Raw genomic sequence first — 23114 nt, 5'->3', positions numbered from 1 at the left:
TAGCATCATTGACTCAATGAACATGAATTTGAGCAAACTCTGGGAGATAGTGATGGACAGGGAAGACTGGTGTGCTGAAGTCCATGGGGTCACAAAGAGTCGGACACAGCTTAACAACTGAACAACAACGTCTTCAAGGTTCATCTATATTGTAGCGTGTATCCAAATTTATTTCCTTTTCAAGGGTGAATAATATTCTGTTTTATATATTTGTCACACTTTGTTTTTCCATTCGTCTATCATCTGTCAAGTGAACAGTTGAATTTTTCCCACATTTCAACTATTGTGAATAACATTGCTATAAACATGGGTGTTCAAATATCTAAGCCCTTGCTTTCACTTCTTTTGGGTCATATACCCAAAAGTAGAATTACTGGATCATATGGTAATTTATGTTTAATTTTATGAGTAACTGCCATACAGTTTTTTCTTTATGTATTATGCCAAATGGCTTGTAGATGTTAGCTCCCATCAGTTCAGTTCAGTTCAGTTCAGTCGCTCAGTCCTGTCTGACTCTTTGCGACCCCATGAATCACAGCATGCCAGGCCTCCCTGTCCATCACCAACTCCCAGAGTTCACTCAGACTCACATCCATCGAGTCGGTGATGCCATACAGCCATCTCATCCTCTGTCGTCCCCTTCTCCTCCTGCCCCCAATCCCTCCCAGCATTAGAGTCTTTTCCAATGAGTCAACTCTTCGCATGAGGTGGCCAAAGTCCTGGAGTTTCAGCTTTAGCATCATTCCTTCCAAAGAACACCCAGGACTGATCTCCTTTAGAATAGACTGGTTGGATTTCCTTGCAGTCCAAGGTACTCTCGGGAGTCTTCTCCAACACCACAGTTCAAAAGCATCAATTCTTCAGCGCTCAGCTTTCTTCACAGTCCAACTCTCACATCCATACATGACCACAGGAAAAACCATAGCCTTGACTAGATGGACCTTTGTTGGCAAAGTAATGTCTCTGCTTTTCAATATGCTATCTAGGTTGGTCATAACCAGGGATTGAATCTGATCTTTGGCAGTGAAAGCTCAGAGTCTCAACTACTGGACCATCAAAGAATTCCTGACATACTGTTTTCCATACCTGTTGCATCATTTGATATTCCCACTAATGCACAAGGATCCCAATTTCTCCACATCTTCAGAACACTTATTATTTTCTGGACTTTTTCTGTTTGTTTTTATTTTTTTTAATAGTCATTCTAAGATGGTGCTAGTGGTAAAGAACCTGCCTGACAATGCTAATGCAGAAGATGTAACAGACCCAGGTTCGATCCCTGGGTCAGGAAGATCCCCTGGAAGAGGAAATGGCAACCCATTCCAGTATTCTTGTCTGGAGAATGCTGTGGACAGAGGAGCCTGGTGGGCTATAGTCCATGGAGTCTCAGAGTCAAACATGACTGAAGTGACTTAGCACATAGCATGCAAGGACTGTCGAAGTGGTATCCATGGTGGTTTTGACTAAATTCAGTTTTGAGCCACTGCATTCACTGCCTTGATTCCCTGTGATAAATCCAATCTCATTATACACCATGACCTCTATTTCTTCCCTATGAGACTTGAGCCTGCCTCCCAGAAAAGTGACAGTCACAGCGGGAGATGGAAAAGTACATTGGTCTGGGTCTAGCTGTACTTCTTCCTCCAGGTCAGCAGGGAGCACTCCCACAGGACTGCCTGAAGACTCTGATGACAGATGACAGGACAGGTCGCCTTTCCAGACCAAAGTAGAGTCCCAGATCACCTGCAAAAGGGTCTCTTTTTTTCCCTGGCCACCTCCCCTCAGTCCTGTCCTCCTCATGGTGTCAGCACCAAGGAGAACAAGCAGCCCAGGCCCCAACAGTGTTTCTCAAAGGGGATGACTTTGGCACTCAGAGTGAGACATTTCTTCATTAGGCAGGACAGCAGACAGTCATTGTGACAACCAAAATGCCCACTACCCACATCTCCCAAGTACCCCCTCCCTCTAGAGATGAAAGTGAAAGTGTTAGTCACTCAGTCGTGTCCAACTCTTTGTGACCCCATGGACCATAGCCCGCCAGGCTCCTCTCCTCTGGCCATGGGATTTCCAAGGCAAGAATACTGTAGTGGGTTGCCATTTCCTCCTGCAGGGGGATCTTCCTGACCCAGGGATCAAACCCAGGTCTCCTGCATCGCAGGCAGATTCTTTACCATCTGAGCCACCACGGAAGCCCCTCTAGAGATGGGAGTTGCCCAAGTGAGATCCAGGTGTGCAGAGGAATCTCGAGAGTCCAGGTGTCCTGCACTCATTCCTGCAAAGCAGCAAATACCAGGAAAAGGGGCCTCATGTCCAGCTAAGAAGACGCTGGAGCTCAGCCAAAGAAAATGTCACAGGTTGCTTTAGATGACCTAGACGACTCCTCTGAGTCTGTTAATGCTTGGTTGACAGTGAAAAGGCTCTCATATCTGAAGAAGGGGGAGACACTCTCTATCAGCAGAACAAGTCCTGTAACAGAAAGAATATCCCAACATGCCCCCTATCCCCGAAATCAGGACCTGAAATCTGAGCCTGGTCCCTTCAATGTCCATTTGACCCTCCCTCCCCACAGGGTGTGAACCCTGCCCTCAACAGTCCCTGCCTTGCCTAGACTGGCTTAAGCGACTTCACGTCCCTGTGCTGCCATAGCAACCAGGAAACAACCTCCGGTCACAGTGAGAAGGAGGGTGCCTGTGGCCCAGATCTGCCGATGCACACGGCCGGTACCCGAGCAACAGGACCAGGCACAACAAGGGTGCAGGCGAAGAGGAGAGAGGGCGGCCCAGAGAGCAGACAATCCAGGGCTTGAGGAGTCTGGGTGTGTGGTTTATTTTTTCTCCCGACAAAGACACACACTGTCTAAACTCTGTGGCTAGTTGTTATTAAGAAGCTGCTGTATAAGTGAAAAAAAATGTATTTCATAAAAGGCCCAGTGTTTGTGGTCTTCTTGGGCTCACTGCTGAGCTCAGGAAACCCTGAGGTGTGACCGGTTTTCAGCCTTCAAAACCAAGATGAACTGCCCCTGAGAAGGGTGCTCAGAGGAAAACCATGTTCACCCTCTCTCTCCTGAGCCGGGGACATGGCAAGCTGGTCCAGAACAAACAAAAGCTAGAAGTCTATTTTGAACCGGAGGTGAGTCTTACCAACGAATAAAAGCATATTTGGGGGATGGGAGGGGAACGTTCTGTTTTTCCACTTGGGGCTGAGCCCTGTGTGTTTTGGTTGGTTTTGTTTCTGAGGTGATGGGGGTCACCGAGAGATCATCTGTCCTCCTTGGTGAAACTCAAGAAAATAAGGTAGTTTGCTTGACCCACAGAAGTTGCCACCTGGGCCCTTGTCCTCCCCCTCCCTCACTGATTTATGGCCTCATTTGCTTTAGACAGGAGGAGATTCCACATGGTCTAGAATTGGGGCGGTTTGGTACAAGACCAGCATCTCCACCTGGGTTCTAGGCAAGCTGATGGCTGTTTGGGTTTTTAGACATCATGTTCTGTGGTTGAAATGCTGAGTGTGCTCATGCCAATTCAATGGCTTCCTTGAACCTTCTGGAATTCAACCCGCAAGGACTCATATTTAATATAAGCAAAAAAAAAAAAACCTTTTTTTTTTTTCATTTTAGAAGATTTTTAAAGAGGTGGCAAAATTCCTTTGTTGTACTGGAATTTTATTTCATTGACTCCTGCCAGGAATAAGAAATCCACTGGGGGTGTTTGAAAATTTTTGGATCATACAGAGATTTCCATTGTCATGGTAGTTTGTCATGATATTCGACCTTCACTGTATTAAAAGACATATAAAGTTTCAAAAGACCTCTGTGGCCAATGGCGTTCACTTACTTACAAGATATGTAACTACTTTATAGGCTCCTAAACAGCCAAATTAGGTAACATTACATAGCATCTGGAATGTATAGAAATTCTCCCTGTATATAGCTGAAGTGATGGGTTGGCATGGTTTTCTCCCATTTAAACTGCCAGCTACTCCAGGTCTAATTTCAAAGTTATCTGCTGCCCTTGGTAATTCTTACTACTTCCTTGCATACCAGGAAATTTTAACTGGCCTAGAAGCCACATTCTACCCTATTCAAGCCTGTAGGCATAAAAAGGCTCTCTTGAAAGTTATATGGGGTAAAAGAGAAACATGCCCTGGGTTCTACTAACTCTGAGAGGTGGAGAACAAAATCAGTTGCTAAGAGGAGTGTGGGGGGTTGGAAAAGAATGGATACATGTATATATATGGCTGAGTCCCTTCACTGTTCACCTGAAACTATCATAATATTGTTAACTGGCTATACCCCAAGACAAAATGTTTTCGGTGTTAAAAAATAAATAAGTAAATAAATGAAAAAAAATTAAAAGAAATACTGTGTTCGTGACACCATGTGAACAATTCAGAGAAAAGCAGTCACGGACAACATGTTAAACACTTGCCCGTACAGTATTTGCCGTGGAAGGGCCTTCCACTGGGGACCAGTTTAAGGTGCTTTGTTTCCACTGCAGGATTACTTGAACTGGAAGTCCCCGGAAGATTACATCTTGGTCAGAAAACCACAGGATGAGGGCAATGCTGACCAGCACACATGGAGCCTCTTTCTTCCTAAAACATTCAGCACTAGAAAAGGCGCCCTGATCCTCTACTCGGAAGGTTTGGCTATTTCAGCATGGACCCCCGAAGAGAGGAGAAAAGGCCCCTACCGCCCCAAAGGCCGCAGGAAGAGGCCAGATCTTGAACTGCACACACTGCAGGACCTCCAGGAAGCCATCCTGGCATACGGAAGGAGACAGGTAAGCAGAGCAGTGTCCAGGGCTCAGAGAAGGCCCTGTTCTGTGTGTCTAGAAGTCAAGCTACAGACTTGGGTATAACTTCTTCAGAGATCCTAGGAAGCTCTGAAACCCTCAGATTTCCATTTCTTCATCTCCAGAATGGGATTGTACTCATGGCACACCACTGTCATGAGGCTTACATGAAATAATCTACATGAAAGGGCTCTGGAACACATGTGAATTGAAGTGAAAGTCTCTCAGTCATGTCTGACTCTTTGTGATCCCATGGATGATAGCCTAGCAGGCTCCTCTGTCCATGGAACTGACCAGGCAAGAATACTGGAGTGGGTTGCCATTTCCTCCTCCAGGGGATTTTCCCTACCCAGGGATGGAACCCCGGTATCCTGCACTGCAGGCAGATTCTTTACTGTTTGACCCACCTGGACTATTTTATTATCGTTTTGTGTTTTCCTTTCCATTATATAACACAAGGTCCTTTTCAGAATTCAGACAGGTCCTGCCAGCAGACATTTCATCAGCATCCTTGAAATCCTGTCTCATAGCCACAAGCATCATCTTCACACCTCTGATATTCTTGGCTTTGTGGAAAGGAGAATATTTTAAATATTTACCTTGAGCCCTTCAGCATCTGCAGGATAAATTAATGACTTTTTCCACCCTGAATTTAATATTAAGGGGAAACCCTTGTGCTCATTTTTCTGATTCAGGCTTTCTAATCTCTTATGAGATGTATATATGTCCCCTGTTTTATATATCAGCATTGCATCAGCCCTTTGCTTCAGGCCATGAGAGAGACTGGATGATGTGTCACTTCATGAAATTCTAGGTCATAGATGGTGGGAGACTCCCTAGTTTAAAAGTCTCTGCTGGCTTTTCTTTCTCCGTAGGATAAAGTCGTTAACTTCTATGCCAGGCCCTTCATGCACTGGCTTTCTCTTTCATTTCTAGCCATATCTGCCACTCATTCTAACCACCACCATGACTGTGGACCCCTCGAGGCCCCGTCCATGTGAAGAGCTCACCATTCCACTAGTATCTTGTGCCCTTTTGTAACTCTACACTTTTGCATGTGCCTCTATATCTGGAAAACTCCTCTTCATCCTTCAAAACACAACTCTGCTATCATCACCCACTGAAGCTTCTCCCACTTCCCTAGACAGAGCTATCCCATTGCTCCCTCCTCTGTGAGCATTCCCATACCATCGTACATCACAAGGCATCTCTGGTCCATCAGTTGCCATCTCCTTGACGGCAGAAACCACATCTAAATCTTAGTTTCCAGAAAAAAAAATAGTGAGTACCCATAAATGTTTGTGAAATGAATGAATCAATCATGCACGATACCCTCAGTGTGTTTTAAATCATCCCCCAGTATCATTATAGAGCAATTTATCATATCCCTCCAATGGAGAGCTTCCAAAAGGAAAATTTCTCTGCCCTCTTTCCTTCTTTCAAAATATTTCAAAGAAGCTTAATGACCTTGACCGCATGCCCAGTTGCCCTTGATATTAAAAATCATAAATTGGATGAAAGGAAACCAATTGTTGTTGAATACTTATTATATTACAACTATTACTGCATTAAATCTTCACAATGACCTGTGAGATGTGGTTTCTCTTGCCTCCGTTTGTAGATGAGGAAACTGAAGCTTGGAGTTAAGTGACTTGGCCAACTTCTCAAAGCTAGTAAATGGCAGAGCCCAGATTCACACCAAGACTGCCTACCTCTCCACGCTTTGCACTTCACCCTGTTGTCTGTGGACCGGGGGGCCTCCAGGAATCTGTGTCAGGCCTTAGTCTGTTTGCACTCACATCGTCTCCTCGCCCTTACCTCACTCAACTCTGTATCACCGTGGGGTTGGCCACAGGCTGCATGTAATTCCACAGACATCTGTGTCAACTGGCTTCTAATTGCATTTGCCATTGGGTGACACTGGAAGGAGGTTGGAGAGGGAGGAGAGAAAAGCCTGGGGATTTCTCTTCTCCCAGTCCACCCGTGGTGGTAAGAAGTACGCCCATCACCTCTGTGGTCCAGCTCCAGGAAGGCCCATTGTGGCTCCAGGTTCCTCCAGGTGACCTTGCCAGCTACTCCTTCTGCCCTTTAGCCTAGGGCTCAGACTGGCTTCCTGATGTTAGTAATCTCAGTGTTGCCTCAACATCTTTTTGGCGTCTGAGCTTTCTAGTCACTGGTGTAATCAATTCCCTAAATTAAATTCCTTCTATGTTTAAATATTTAGAGTGGTTTCTGTTTTACTGGGTGGACGTTGATACATAGGCTGACTTACTGCCCAAAGCAAGAATACCTTCTACAGTTTTCAGATGCTCGTCCATATGGCTGAAATATTCCAGGCAACAGGAATCTTATTTCTTTATAAAATAGATGAGTCTTTTGGGGAATGGCTTCATTTTTAGTTAGACCTGGGCTCGATGGAAAAAAGAAGTTCCCATCTTCTTGAGGTATCCATGTATCATATTGACAACATTCAGTCAGTTCAGTCCTTCTGTCATGTCCGACTCTTGGTGACCCCATGGACCGCAGCACGCCAGGCCTCCCTGTCCATCACAAACTCCTGGAGTTTACCCAAACTCATGTCCATTGAGTCAGTGATGCCATCCAACCATCTCATCCTCTATTGTCCCCTTCTCCTCCTGCCTTCAATCTTTCCCAGCATCAGGGTCTTTTCCAATGAGTCAGCTCTTTGCATCAGGTGGCCAAAGTACTGGAGTTTCAGCTTCAACATCAGTCCTTCCAATGAACACTCAGGACTGATCTCCTTTAGGATGGACTTGTTGGATCTCCTCGCAGTCCAAGGGACTCTCAAGAGTCTTCTCCAACAGCACAGTTCAAAACTATCAATTCTTCGATGCTCAGCTTTCTTTACAGTCCAGCTCTCATATCCATACATGACTACTGGAAAAACCATAGCCTTGATGAGACAGACCTTTGTTGGCAAAGTAATGTCTCTGCTTTTTAATGTCTGCTTTTTAAATGTCTCTGCTGTCTAGGGTGGTCATAGCTTTTCTTCCAAGGAGTAAACATCTTTTGATTTCATGACTGCAGTCACCAGATGCAGTGATTCTGGAGCCCAAAAAATAAAGTCAGCCACTGTTTCCACTGTTTTCCCATCTATTTGCCATGAAGTGGTGGGACCAGATGCCATGATCTCAGTTTTCTGAATGTTGAGCTTTAAGCCAACTTTTTCACTCTCCTCTTTCACTTTTAAGAGGCTCTTTACTTCTTCTTTGCTTTGTGTTATAAGGGTGGTGTCATCTGCATATCTGAGGTTATTGATATTTCTCCCGGCAATCTTGATTCCAGCTTGTGCTTCCTCCAGCCCAGCGTTTCTCATGATGTACTCTGCATGTAAGTTAAATAAGCAGGGTGACAATATACAGCCTTGATGTACTCCTTTTCCTCTTTGGAACCAGTCTGTTGTTCCATGTCCAGTTCTAACTGTTGCTTCCTGACCTGCATACAGATTTCTCAAGAGGCAGGTAAGGTGGTCTGGTATTCCCATCTCTTTCAGAATTTTCCACAGTTTATTGTGATTCACACAGTCAAAGGCTTTGGCGTAGTCAACAACGCAGAAATAGATGTTTTTCTGGAACTCTCTTGCTTTTTCCATGATCCAGAGGATGTTGGCAATTTGGTCTCTGGTTCCTCTGCCTTTTCTAAAACCAGCTTGAACATCTGGTTCACAGTTCACGTATTGCTGAACCTTGGCTTGGAGAATTTTGAGCATTACTTTACTAGCATGTGAGATGAGTGCAATTGTGCGGTAGTTTGAGCATTCTTTGGCATTGCTTTTCTTTGGGATTGGAATGAAATTGACCTTTTCCAGTCCTGTGGCCACTGCCGAGTTTTCCAAATTTGCTGGCATATTGAGTGCAGCACTTTCACAGCATCATCTTCTAGGATTTGAAATAGCTCAACTGGAATTCCATCACCTCCACTAACTTTGTTCGAAGTGATGCTTCCTAAGGCCCACTTGACTTCGATTCCAAGATGTCTGCCTCTAGGTGAGTGATCACACCATTGTGATTATCTGGGTTGTGAAGATCTTTTTTGTACAGTTCTTCTGTGTACTCTTGCCACCTCTTCTTAATATCTTCTGCTTCTGTTAGGTCCTATATTGACCCAATCTTCACATGAAATTTGGTATCTCAAATTTTCTTGAAGAGATCTCTAGTCTTTCCCATTCTGTTCTTTTCCTCTATTTTTCTTTGCACTGATCACTGAGGAAGGCTTTCTTACCTCTCCTTACCATTCTGTGGAATTCTTCATTCAAATGGGTATATCTTTCCTTTTCTCCTTTGTTTTTCACTTCCCTTCTTTTCACAGCTATTTGTAAGGCCTCCCCAGACAGCCATTTTGTTTTTTTGCATTTCTTTTTCTTGGGGATGGTCTTGATCACTGTCTCCTGTACAGTGTCACGAACCTCTGTTCATAGTTCATCAGGCACTCTGTCTGTCAGATATAGTCCCTTAAATCTCTTTCTCACTTCCACTGTATAATCGTAAGGGATTTGATTTAGGTTATACCTGAATGGTCTAGTGGTTTTTCCCTACTTACAAATATACAAACAGAACATTGTAGTCTAACTCCAGTGAACAGAAGGAAAATGGTGTGAGGAACTAGGAAAGGAAAGAAAATGTTTGGAATAGTAATAAAGCAGGAATTTAAGATTAGAGGACATGGTAGACTAAAATAGAAGAAAAAATAACTCAAGAGTGAGTTGGTATTAAAAACAATGAACACGGTCAGAAGAGGAGAGCTTTGGAAACTACAGAGCACCATCTGATTGCAAAAGCTACAGCCTGGCAAGAAACTTTTAAAATCATAATATCCACTACTGAGAAGGCTATGGGGAAATGAGCTGTCTCATACAGAAGTACAAATTCACGTGACATTTCTAGAGGGCATTTTGGCAAAAACCTAAAAAGGGCTAATACTCTTTGATTTAGCATTCTATTTTTATGAAGTTGCCTTAGGAAATAATCAGAGATGTGGCCAAAGATTCATGCACAAGAATGTTTACTACAGGGTTATTTACCATGCAAAACACTGAAAATAATACATGTCCAACAATGGGACATTGATTAAACAGTCATACAATGAATTTGGGGTCAGGCAATAAAGTCAGGTATTACTTATGAATAACATATCACGAGTAAATAATAAAGTCATGAATAACATGAGAAAATACAGTGTATTTTTTAAAAGCAGGTTAAAAAATAGTACTCATTTAATAAAAATACCAACATTCATTAACATTTTTTAGTATTTAAAATGTTCCAGCCACTGTTCTAAGTACTTTCTATTATATAACTCAATATACTTTCTATCAATTGTAGGGATAGGTACTATTATTATCTCATTTTAAAATTAAGGAAATTAAACCATAGAGAATCCATGTAATTCACTCAAAGTTATACAGCCATGTAGATAATTATACCAGCATTCAAGACTAGACAGTATAGAAAACATCACCTCTCGACTATAATCCCAATTTTTAAAAATTAGTTGTATAAGCAGGAAGATACACATCAAAATTTAACCATGGTGGTGAGATTATGTCATACTTTTATTTTTACATATCCTTTCCAAAAAAAATTTTTTTTAAGTCATGGGATTTAAAAAATAAGAAACTTTGGCCTCGAAAGGGTAGTGAAAAGTAGTCTCCAGGTTGACTGTAGTGAGCCAGGTAGGATTGGGCAGGGAAGCGGAATAGAAACAGTGCTGTAAATTGAGCCCTGCGATCATCACACCATCTGTCCCTCAGGGTCAGTATTTCATCATCCAAATAATATAGTACAAGAGTTAAAAACACCACACTCAAAGCAAAAGAGCCAAAAGCGGAGGGGGTAAAAGTGAGAATGGGTAATCAATAGAGCAGTGCTGCTCACAGAAACGTCTCTCCTGTCTGAGCTGTGAATCAGGAAACCTATACAACGCAGGCTCCACTCAGACCCGTGAGAATCAAGGCTGTCGCAGGAAGGTGAAATCACATTTTTAAAGCATCTCACACCATCTCCAGTGCTATATATGGATCTAATGACAAGCATGCAGAAATCTGTCTGAGTGTTATAGCCCAACACACACCTACTCTTTAACTTTCTTGACGGCCCAACTTCCTAAAGAGCAAAGATAAATGCTAAGTCAAGACATTAGATGTCAGAGTTCTTACTCTTCTAGATACACACAGATATGTTGCTTTGGTTTAAAAAAAAAAAAACAAAAACAGAAGGATATACTGTTCAAATATTTTCAGAGTTAAAACCACGAGGCCTGTAATTCATCCAGCTTTCTATCATGTATTTAAAAATCTATGAAATCTAAATAACCATAATTTGGAGTAGTATCTAGATAACAATCAACATGATGCTTTTGAAGCCTAGCAGAAACCTCAAGTACCTCTCAAATCATCAGAAAATGTAGCTAATTTTCATTGTTTTAGCATTTATTCTTCTTATATTTTTAGAATTGTATAAGTCCAGTAATATTTTTAAATGTCTAACATGGTATTTGACTAAATAATGTATTAAAAATAATTTGTTTAAAAATTCATTTCACAGAGCATCTCATTTCTTTATCTCATTGAAGGATGAACAGGATTCAGTTTACTATAACTGGTTTCAACCAAGGTTGTGTTGGGTCTGTCATCTACCTTATAAATGGTGTTACATCCCCTGGAGGAGGGCACAGCAACCAACTCCAGTATTCTTGCCTGGAGAATCCAATGGACAGAGGAGCCTGGCAGGCTATAGTCCATAGGGTCGCAAAGAGTTGAACACAAATGAAATGACTTAGCACACACGCACACTTAAAAGCATTGTCAACCTTTCTTCGCTGATTCCATACTGCCTAATCTCTGTACTCAAGGCGCTTAACTATCCAATGGGTGTTCACAGTCGTTATACAGCCCGCAAAGGTAACTTCAGGCTTCTATTTTATCAAGTAATATTGTGATAATATTTTTTGAATAAAGTTTATTTTCCCATCCTAATCATGTCAGCTCGTTATATAAAATAGAAAGATATAGAAAAGCAGGAAGAATAATACATTATCCTTTCAGCCAGTGATAAAGAAGACAAAGTCCATTTGCAAGTCCTGAATAATTTAATTACCTGCTACTGGTTTGATGGTGCCCCTAAGAAGTGCTCTGATGGCCGTTAACAAGGCGTCAGAGTGTTAGTCACTTAAGTCATGTCTGACTCTTTGCAACCCATGGACTGTAGCTTCCCGCGGAATTCTCACGGCAAGAATACTGGAGTGGGTTGCTGTTCCCTTCTCCAGGGGATCTTCTGGACCCAGGGATCAAACCTGGGTCTCCTGCGTTGCAGGCAGATTCTTTACCATCTGAGCCACTGGGGAAGCTAACGAGGTATCAAGAGAGGCACCAAAGCAGTGAGGGGAGTGTGACCTGACTTCACTCCTTCTGCTAAGTGTGCTCCATTTAGGCAGCTCCTGAGCAGCTGTACTTAGAGCTTTTAACAAACTAGAAGTAGGAAACATCAGGAGAGATGCATGGGTCATCTGTGATGACGAGGTCAAAGGTTTTATCAATAATAGCTAACATTTATTGAATACTTGGCATAGGTCAGCCATTTAATCTCTATAACTACACTCAATCTGCACAAGTTTATGAGTGGTGTGCCACTATTACCTCCATAGTGTAGCAGGAAAAATGGGGGCTTGAGGTTAACTAACTCTCCCAAAGTTATATATCTAAGTAGTGGAGTTAGAATTAGAGCTTGGACAACTGATCCCAAAGCCCCACTCTTAATACCTAGAGGGCCTGATTTTGAAGATTCCAGATGCTCCAGGGGAAAAAAAACATCTCTCCTGATTTAACAGCATTTTTTAAAAGGGCTCTGGTTCTTCCAACACATCCTTCAAAACCCTTTACTATACTTCTAGGAACACAAATCAGATTTTCATTAAAACCAACCTGGGTTGTAGGTAACATGTTCAAGTAAGCATACATACAACCCAGTAGGCTTGGCTGTATGTACTTCATCCATTGGGTCCCTGGTATAACCATTTGATGGAGAATAAGAAGGCAATGGCACCCCACTCCAGTACTCTTGCCTGGAAAATCCCATGGACGGAGGAGCCTGGTAGGCTGCCGTCCATGGGGTCACTAAGAGTTAGACACGACTGAGCGACTTCACTTTCACTTTTCACTTTCATGCATTGGAGAAGGAAATGGCAACCCACTCCGGTGTTCTTGCCTGGAGAATCCCAAGGACGGTGGAGCCTTATGGGCTGCCGTCTATGGGGTCGCACAGAGTTTGACACAACTGAAGCGATTTAGCAGCAGCAGCAGCAGCAGCATGTATAATAACAGCTAATACTTAATAGGCAAACACTTAAGTAATAGTATTGTACCCCTCAGCATTCTAAGCACTTTATACTAATTATCTCATTTAATCCTCACAACAACTTTATGTGTACTTTTTATTGTTGTAAAATATAGATAAACATAACATTTACCATTTTAATCAATTTATGTGTACAGCTGAGTGGCAGTAAGTACATTCACCTTGCTATACAACCATCACCACCATCCATTTCCAAAACGTTTTTTATGTTGAAAAACTAAAACTCTGTACACATTAAACAGTAATTCCCTATTTTCCATTGTTCTAATCTTTGTGTCTATGAATTTGACCATTGTATGTACCTCATAAGAGTAAAATCATATGGTAGTTATCCTTTTAGTATTTTGTGATTGGTTTATTTTGTTTAACATAATGTCTTCAAGGTTTGTTCATACTGTAGCAGGTATCAGAATTAATATTCTGATTATTATTATTCCTTTCTTTTGAAAGCTGAATAGCACTTCACTATGTGTATATACCACAATTTGTTTATTTGTTCATCAGTTGATGGACACTTAGCTTGCTTTCACATTTTGGCTATTATGAATAATGCTGCTATAAACATGGGTGTACAAATATCTGTCGATTTCCCTGCTTATAATTCTTTTGAGTATATACCCGGAAGTAGAATTGCTGGATCATACATAATTCTATTTTTTTGTTTTTTGGGAAGCCACCATACTGGTTTCCATAGCCGCCACTACATCATTTGACATTCTTATTAGCCATGCCCAAGGGTTTCAATTTCTCCAAACCTTCAATAACCCTTGTTATTTTCTGTTTTTTTTTTTTTTTAAATAACAGCTCTTAATAATAGCTCAAACTTGTGAAGTGGTATCTCATTGTGGTTTTGATTTGCATTTCTTAATAACACGTAATATTGAACATCTTTTCATATGCTTATTGGCAATTTATATATCTTTGGAAAAATGTCTGTTCAAGTCTTTTGCCCACTTTAAAATCAGATTGATTTTTGTTTTTGAGTTGTAAGTGTTCTTTAAACATTCTGCATATTAATCCCTTATCAAATGTATGACCCGAAAATAATTTCTCCCATTCTGTGGGTTGGCCTTTTCACTCCTGATAGTGTTCTTTGATGTAGAAGAGTTTTACATTTTCTTTTCTTTTTTTGGCCACATGGCATGTGGGACCTTAGTTCCCTGTTCAGGGATCAAACTCGTGCCCCTTGCAAGAGAACCATGGAGACTTAACCACTGAACCACCAGGGAATTTCCAGATTTTACATTTTCATGAAATCCAACTTACCTACTTTTTCTTCTGTTGCCTGTTCTTTTGGTGTCATATCCAAGAAATCCTCACCAAATCCAATGTCATGAAGCTTTTCCCCTAAGTTTTATCCTAAGAGTTTTATAGTTTTAGCTCTTATATTAACTATACTTTGAGTTAATTTTTATATATGGTGCACAGTAAGGATTCGACTTCATTTTTTTTGCATGCAGGGTATGTACTTTCATCATCCTTATTTGACAGAAAGACTGAGGCACAGATGGGTCAAGTAATTTCCCCAAAGCCAGACAGCTAGTAAATGATGGAGCCAAGATTCAAACTGAAGCAGACTGAGTTCTTACAGGAACTGAAGCTTCATATTTTCTGATTTCAATTCTAGTTCTTTTATCTTTGCTTTTGTGGCATATGACTAGTCAAATCTTTGATACTAAATGGTTTGGTCAGGAATCAAACCCTGTTACAACATTGCAGCTATGGGAAAATTCAAACCACTTTATGATTCCCTTCTTAATGGCCTGATATTCAGTAACACATGACTACCAAAGATATTTGGGAGTGAGTGTGAAGTCACTCAGCCGTTTCCGACTCTTTGCAACCCCGTGGACTGTAGCCCGCCAGGCTCTTCTGTCCATGGGATTCTCCAAGCAAGAATACTGGAGTGGGTTGCCATTTCCTTCTCCAGGGGGATCTTCCCAACCCAGGGATCGAACCTGGGTCTCCTGCATTGCAGGCAGACGCTTTATCCTCTGAGCCATTTGCACAGACTCTCAGAAATTAAACCTGCAGAGAAAGAGCTGGCTGAAAGTGGCACTGTTTACACAAGACTGATGAAAGTCAGGCTGGGGTTGAGAAGTCTTTTCAGGCACAGCTTTAGTGGACACACACCTCTCCCCTCCCCACCTCACCCTCACCTGACTCTGGTTGCACTCACCTCACAGCCCCAAGTCTGGCTGCTACACATGTATAACAACAATGATGGTCACTCTCTGTCCTAAAGCTTGGTCTTTGCCAGAGCACACGGACTCTGTGTCTCAGAGCAGGAGAAAACGGGCTTTGCTCCTCTGGAGAGAAGGACTTCTGACTGGAGTGGGCAGCTTGAGGAGACAAGTTGTCAGCAGAAAAGTACAGGAATATTTGGGGGATTTCCATTCCTCTGAGTTAACATCTTGAATAGTTATTAAATAATGCCTCGAACATTGCCTGGCACATGACAAATTCTCAACAAATAATTGTCAGATGAACATAGTAGTTGCCAGGGTGTGGCGGGGGGAGGCCATAACCTCTACCCAGCAGGGGTGGGTGTACAATGTGATCAGGGAGGCAGATTTGCGCCCCCATGACACTTGATACAAGGCAGCCTAGGATAGGATCTAGACTACAATTTATTAATATGCAGTCAAAGTATAAAGACAGTAGAGACTGTGATTGCTTCTTGCTAGGAAAATCTAGAGTGACATCTTGGAGGAGGTAGAATTTGAGCTGAGTCTTGTGGTAAAAATAATTGGAGAGAGACTCTCTGGGCATAGGTCAGTGAAGGCCCAGAGAGGAGAGTGGCAGAGGAAAGTCAGAATAACTAGACAGGTGTGGCTCTTACCTGGAGAAATGGGTAGGATCAAGTTACAGGTGGCTTTGCCTGCCAGCCCTGGGATATCTGAACTTCCCTTTTCATCTCTCTGTGAACTTCTGCACACAAAGGCTGGCCACCTTCTGTGCTACGATGGCAGCTGGCAATCCGGGTGTTTCTTGTCTTCCTGGGGACACTGGCACCCTGCCACCCCATATCTGCAAAGTGGGAACATTGCACATATGGGCTCCTTCTATCTTCTGAAAACCCTCGCCTGCCAGGAGTGGAATAACATGGCCATGACAGCCAGTGCGGGGCTGGGGCCAGATGTAAGGGCAACCCCCTCACCCCTCTGCACATGGGGCCGGAGGACACAGAGGAGAGGACACTGGACTCCGCCGAGAAGACCGTGGGCCAAGTAAGTTCCTCATTAGAGGACGCACTCCTAGTGGAATGTGGATAAGAGAGCCCTCTGGGCTTCCCTGGTGGCTCAGTGGTAAAGAATCCACCTGCCAATGCAGGAGATGTGGGTTCCATCCCTGGTCTGGGAAGATCCCACATGCCACAGAGCATCTGAGCCCCTGCGCCACAACCACTGAGCCTGTGCTCTAGAGCCCTGCTCCACGACAAGAGAAGCCATCACAGTAAGAAGCCTGAGCACTGCAACAAAGAGTAGCCCCCACTTTCCACAACTAGAGAAAAGCCCGTACGGCAAGGAAGACCCAGTACAGTAAACAATGAATTAATTAATTAATTTTAAAAGAGCGAGAGAGCCCTCTGTACACATTAATCACTTGTTTCAGAAGAAACTGAAAGCTGGGATTGGTCAGCAAAGCCAAGGCAAGCCTAAGAAGTCTGGAGCCGTCGGCAGCCACCCTCCTGCTGTCGTGTATTTCCCCATTCCAGGAACTCCTTTCCTGGACCCCTTCTGCCTCCTTTCATGTTTTAGAGTCATCTTTGGTAGTTAGAGGTCCAGGATCATGTTGGCGAAGGAAGAGAGAAGTATGCAGAAACTATGTAATGGCGGTGGGTGCAATAAAATATCAATTCATCAATTTTTAACATGTTTTCCATTTATAAATATAATCTATTTTATGGAAATTTTGATTCTCTAAAAAAGAGAGAAGAAAAAACTATCTGTAATCTTATGCCCAACACTCTAATACCATTGTTATTAAAATTCTAATGTTATTTTCTTCCAGTGTTTCCACCATGATTATACATTTATAAAATAAACTTTTATGAGATTGCCAATATAATATACATTCACTCTGCTTTTGCCACTTTTTCCACATGTTGGAAATGAATGAACAGGTTTAACCCTGAGTGAGCTTTTCAGTAACCTAAGCAGGTCTTAGGCCTTTGGCAGTGCTTCAATTTATGCAATGAGATGTGAACTTTATCAACCAACTTCACAGGCATAATTTGAGAAATTACCAGCTGGAACCAGAAAACTAGGGAAAAAAAAACTTAAATAAGCTGTGGTAGCCAGAATAATGGCCCCCCAAAGATGTCCACATCCCAATCCCTGGAATTTATGAATAAAGTAGGTTAGATGGCAAAGAGAAGTTAAGGTCACTAACCAAATGAGCTTGAAACAGTGAGGTTATCCTGGACTATCTGGACAGACCCAGTATATTCACAGGGATCCTTAAACATGGAAGAAGGAATCAAAAGAGAGAACCAGAGAGGGGGCAGCATGAGAAGGACTCAGTCCATTGGTGCTGGCTTGGAAGATGCAGGAAAGGGTCACAGGCCAACGAATGCAGGCGGCCTCTAGAAACTGGGAAGAGCAAAGGAACAGATTCCTCTCTAGAGCCTCCGGAAAGCTCTGTAAAACTTGATTTTATCCCAGTGGGACCCATTTCAAACTTCTGATCTCCAGAACTGTAAAATAACAAATGTGTATTGCTTAAAGCCACTACAAGGGGAATTCCTTGGTGTCCAGTGCTTAGGACTCAGTGCTTTCACTCCACTACTCTACGTTCAACCCCTGGTCAGGAAACTAAGATCCTACAAGTTGGGTGGCATGGCCAAAAAATAATAATAATTTAAAAATAAAGCCACCGAATGTGTGGTAATCTATTACAGCAGCAACAGGAAACGAACACAGAGGCCAAGATCAGCCTTCAAACTTGAAGCAAAAATGTACCAAGATGTGCCAAATTCCAGGATAAGGAATTTCCTAAATCTCTGCCCCATTGAGCAAGCAGTCCAGTAAAGCTCCAGAACCAACCAGGAGCTTCAGAAATGCACACTGCTGAGAAACAAGAGCTCTTGTCCACTTCAGACAGTGCATCGTGCAGTCTGCTCAGGGCCACAGCATCTCAGAGGAGCCTTGGTCTTATCACATTTAGAAGAGAATCATTGAAAGCAAAGGTTTATGGGAGGAAATGAAGTTCCAGTTTATCCAGAAAAGGCCTTATTATGATGGCTCCATATTACAGGACTTAAGACAGTGCCCGGCACATAGAAGGTGCTCAACAAATTCTTGCTACATGACGAATGAAAAAAATGGAATGAGTGAAAGAACTTAAATCATTTTGTGTTCACTGCTGTCCCTACATGAACCCTTTCATGTTCTTTGGAAAAAGCCTCAAGTGGGGCTGAATTTTTCAGGCTCTGTTAGCACTTGAAGTAAACTCTTTTTGCCATATAAACTGTCTAGACATCAAGGACCACTTGATGTTCTGTGTTTGGATTCCAAGCATTCATTTAATTAACAAATTTCAAGAAAATAGAGTCAATTGAATAATAAGCCATGCTTTCTTTTACCTTTTACTGAATTTATTTATCAGTTATCGACCTACTTTTTTTGTTGCTTTTTCTCCAGTGCCTGGCATTAGAATTGCTTGATAAGTGAATGAATGAATGAATGAAGGCCTTAGATACCTGTTTACCTCTTCCCAGCAGAGGAATTCCTTCATTTTATGGACTTTGGCATTCCAGCCCTCTCTTAAGCTAAAGAGAAGTCCCTGGTGGTCTTGAATCCTCAGCAATGGCTGTGCGTGTCCACTCTGTGGCATTTCCATCTCCTAAATTAATCAGAATGCAAGCAAATCACAGCTCTGTGTAGCAGGGCAAGCACCCAAACCCTAAAGCCTTCCTCTCACCCATCAATCAGGTTTTAAATTGCCATATTTTTCTTGTTTCCTTTCTCTTTTTTTTTGTTAAACTATAAACCTTCACTGGTAAATTTGCCAGGATATGGCAAAGAAACTCAGGCCAGTATCTTACTAACCACACCTAAGAATGGTGATGACCTGGTACGTATGGAGACATTGACTAGAAAGTGGCATGAGAGAATTTTCTGGGCTGATGGAAGTGTTCTATATTTTATTTTGTGTGGAGGCTACAAAGGTGTATAATTGAATTGTCAGGTTGTATTAAATTGACTATTTAAGCTCTGTGCATATTATTAAATATGTTATGCCTCAGTTTTTAAAAGAGAAGGATACTGAGATCACAATCAGTTCATCAGTCAAGAGTCCTGTGATTGATTGGTGATGTCTGCCAGGCACCAGGGGGATGAAAAGAGATATCAACACAAGTACCACATGTTTGCTATTTGTGTGCTTGAGGGAGTTTCTGCCTCATCTTAGTGGTTATGATATTAACTTATCTACCTTAAAGGATTATAATGAGGTAAAAGTTATTTGTATTTATATAAAGCCCTACCTAGCCAAATGTAAGATGTTATTATTCACATTTATCTGCCATGATGACTCACAGTGGCTTTGGCAGGTAGGTGCCCAGAAACTTCTCCCTGGCTGAAATGAAATGCTGCAGAGCCAGATATTTTCAAAATGCAGTGCTCCCCTTGAACACGGACAGAGCTTGTCTGTCCCATTACTCATATGGCAAACATAGAACGCTAACACTGACTTGTCAAGCTGTCTTTCCCACCGCTGTACAGAGCTACTTTTAAGGTACCGATTTCCACAGGCTAAACTAAATACTCTGTTTTCCTTTGAGGCTCTTTATCCTTTTCTGATGCTCTGTCTCAAGATGGGGTCTGGTAGTTCTCATTTCTCCTTCTCCTTCCAACTGCAAATCCTCAGGGGACTTTCAGAGCTTTGCTCCTTGGGCTCTTGGTTTATGTCTGTTGGCCGTGGCATCCGTTTCTGGTGTCTTGCAGCATCTATCAGGAGTCTCCGGATTACTGATGAGGATGGTTGTGCTAGCCAGCCTGTATCACTGGGGGGCTTCGGGCTCAGCAGCCCTGCTGTTTCCTGACTGGTGTCCCCACAGAGAGAGCAGGACAGAGCCTGGCAGCCGTACCTTCACTTCCGAAGCCAACCAGAAAGCCAGGGCCTGCGGCAGATCCAACCTGGGTACTCAGCCAAGAGATACCTCCGTGGCCTCTTGCGGACATGGCCCCCTGGCACCATATACAAGCTCCAATGTGCAGGTCAGTGGGGACGTGGGAGGAGGTGTGCCCTGAGCTGCCCCGCCCCGCATTCTGGTGCAAGAGTGTGTTTTCCATGAGTGTCTGAAACATCAGAATTTTAGGCCCAATTCTGTGTTAAACGTGCTCGATCTTGTTAGCCTGCAAGCAACCATCACACCTTTCGCCTCTCCTACATATGCGGAGGGACGGCAGCCTGAAGTCTTGCCTTCCCTCTAGCACCCCTCCGCAGCCTCAGGCCCTTCATCCCGAGCAAAACGCGCTTCCCAGGCCTGCCCACTCAGAGACTCCATGTCCTCCAGTTCAATCTTGATCTTTTACAAGAGAAGGAAAAAGAGCCCCAGGGGTAAAGGAATATGTCCAAGGTCATTCAGCCAAAAGCAGCGCTGAGACCGGAAGCCAGGTCCTGCCCTCATCTCCGACACCACAATCTTCCCAACACCACTGCTTCCCCTTCGGAGGGGACCTCAATCCCCTAGGACGTAGAAATGTTAGACTTTCTCCTCGAAGATGGTGGCTCTCCAGCACTACCCACTAGACAGACACCCTGCTGCTGAACAGACACCCCCAATGCACTCTGTGAAGGCTTGAAAATGAAAGCAGGCAGTGGCTGGGAATTAGAATTGCCAGTTTAGCACCTACACATGTGCACAAACACACACACAGAGGCACTAACCCAAAAAAGAGAAAAAGTTAAGCTTACAATATTTGTACATACTCCTACTTTTAAAAAATGGTATTCGTTGTTTATCTGAAATTCAACGTAAACTGGACATCCCGTATTGCATTTGGCAAACCTATTGGGGAAGACAAGGGTGAGCAGTAGGATCTGCCAAAGCCTGCCTGGCTAGTTGCCATCTCTTCAGCACCAACAAACAGACGGGACCAGGGGAAGACTGACTCTCTCTTGCTTTATAGGTTTACTTTGGGAGAGAAGAGAAAACAACTCTCTCCCCAGTTAAGTGATGACTTGAAGGAAAATGAGAGTTGTGGGCTTGCCCAGTAATTGGTTTACCCTTCATGGCTGGCCCACGTTTCCAGGCAGTTCCATTTGTCTAACGCTTGTGAGAAACAGCCTCTTAACCAGAGATATGTTTATTGTTAGGTGCTGCAGAGGGTAGGGCAGGCCACTGCCCCATAGCCCAGGCCCAAAATCTTCAAGGGGGAAAGCCCTTCTTAATATCAAAAGATGTCTCAGACCCTTCTGTGAAAGTCATGTGGCTACAAGGTGTTGTTTAAGGAAAGGTCCGTGTGTCCATGCATTCTTGGGCCTCTTGCCATAGTTCCTACCTAGCAGAGAGGTGGGACCATTGGTAAGCCTCAATAAATACTTGTAGAATGGATTGAGAATCACAGGGGTTACGAAGCAAGCCAGGTACATCCAGGAGAAACCTTGAGACTTCATCTAAGGCAGGAGGAGGCTTTTACCCAACCCCAAAGAAACAGCCATGTTCCTTCCACCAGGGGAACCCAATTCCTGGGAATGGTGGGGTGGAAGAAGTATGTATACGGTACAGAACCAGAGGCACCCAAGACATTGGCTAGAGAACCCTTTATGGGTTCTATCTGATTTTTTAATCTCTTCCATCTTCTAATTGTCTTTCTTAATGCACAATGTCCAAAGCTAAGACTAATGCAAGTGGGGAAATTGTGGTTACCATCAAGACTCTAGACTGACAACCATTGTTTCTACCAATAACTCCTGACCTACTCTTCAGGATACATCAAGGATTCTGTGCTGCTTCAGGACAGTCAACTTAACGTACCAAAGAATCTCAGACCACAACAGGACCTTTCAGGTGTACCCCTCAAATACCATCTCCTGCCTGTCTTCCCTCCATTTTGGATTCAACAAGGAAAATCTTTTGGACAAGGTACATGTTGATTTTATCAAACAAGATCTCAAATATTGGGATTTTTAACAGCATAAAATGAAGTTTTTCAAAATAAGGTCTAGAGAGTCTTGGTTTCCTTGTCCTCACCTATAAAATGAGGGAGTTAGTCTGGACCAGCACCATCCAATAGTACTTTCTGTGATGATGGAATGTTTTGCATATATATATACGTGTGTGTGTGTATGTATATATATATAGTGTCCAGTTCCAATATAGTTGTCACCTGCCACATGTGGCTACTGAGCACTTGAAAAGTAGGTAGTGTGACTGTGAAAATGAGTTTTAAATTTTTATTTACTTTTAATTAATCTACATCTAAATAGTTACATGTGGCTAGTGGCTACTGTATTGGACAGTGCATGTCTAGAGTTTAGATTTTAGATTATTATGCCTTTTTCACTCTCAGAAGAAATATCAATAACCTCAGATACGCAGATTACACCACCCTTATAGCAGAAAGCAAAGAGGAACTAAAGAGCCTCTTGATGAAAGTGAAAGAGGAGAGTGAAAAAGCAGGCTTAAAATTCACCATTCTAAAAACTAAGATCATGGCATCAATCCCATCACTTCATGGCAAATAGATGGAAAAACAATGGAAACAGTGACAGACTTTATTTTCTTGGGTTCCAAAATCAGTGCAGATGGCGACTGCAGCCATGAAATTAAAAGACTCTTGATCTTTGGAAGAAAAGCTATGTGTTCTTGCCTTAAGAACCCCGTGAACAGTATGGGCCTCAGTTTCTTCATTTATAAAATGAAGATGACCATACCCACCTTGCATACCAAATGGGATATGCAGTATCTGGCACACAGCAAGTGCTCAATAAATGTTAG

General features: G+C 42.7%; 1 protein-coding gene across 8 annotated transcripts in view; it reads left to right on the top strand.

Annotated features, from left to right (window-relative positions):
- Positions 1-2057: 2057 nt before the first annotated feature.
- Positions 2058-23114, top strand: part of KIAA2012 (KIAA2012 ortholog) — a 126737-nt gene continuing 105680 nt past the window's right edge. For 7 of the 8 annotated variants that reach the window (XR_015143836.1, XR_015143831.1, XM_086345806.1 and 4 more), the window contains exons 1-4: positions 2058-3129; positions 4497-4781; positions 20229-20388; positions 22104-22259. Coding sequence is in view for 6 of the 8 variants with exons in the window: in XM_086345806.1 (XP_086201932.1) it covers positions 3046-3129; positions 4497-4781; positions 20229-20388; positions 22104-22259 (685 nt within the window). In the remaining 2 variants the exon portion in view is untranslated. The remainder of the gene's footprint in view (positions 3130-4496; positions 4782-20228; positions 20389-22103; positions 22260-23114) is intronic. The other variant, XM_086345832.1, reaches the window with a different exon arrangement.

The sequence above is a fragment of the Bos grunniens genome, chromosome 2 (assembly GCF_055505025.1).
Source record: "Bos grunniens cultivar Pamir isolate PY7600 chromosome 2, Bosgru_T2T1.0, whole genome shotgun sequence".
Lineage (NCBI taxonomy): Eukaryota > Metazoa > Chordata > Mammalia > Artiodactyla > Bovidae > Bos > Bos grunniens.
The sequence above is the reverse complement of the archived record's forward strand: the minus strand, read 5'-3'. Positions and strand labels throughout refer to the sequence as shown.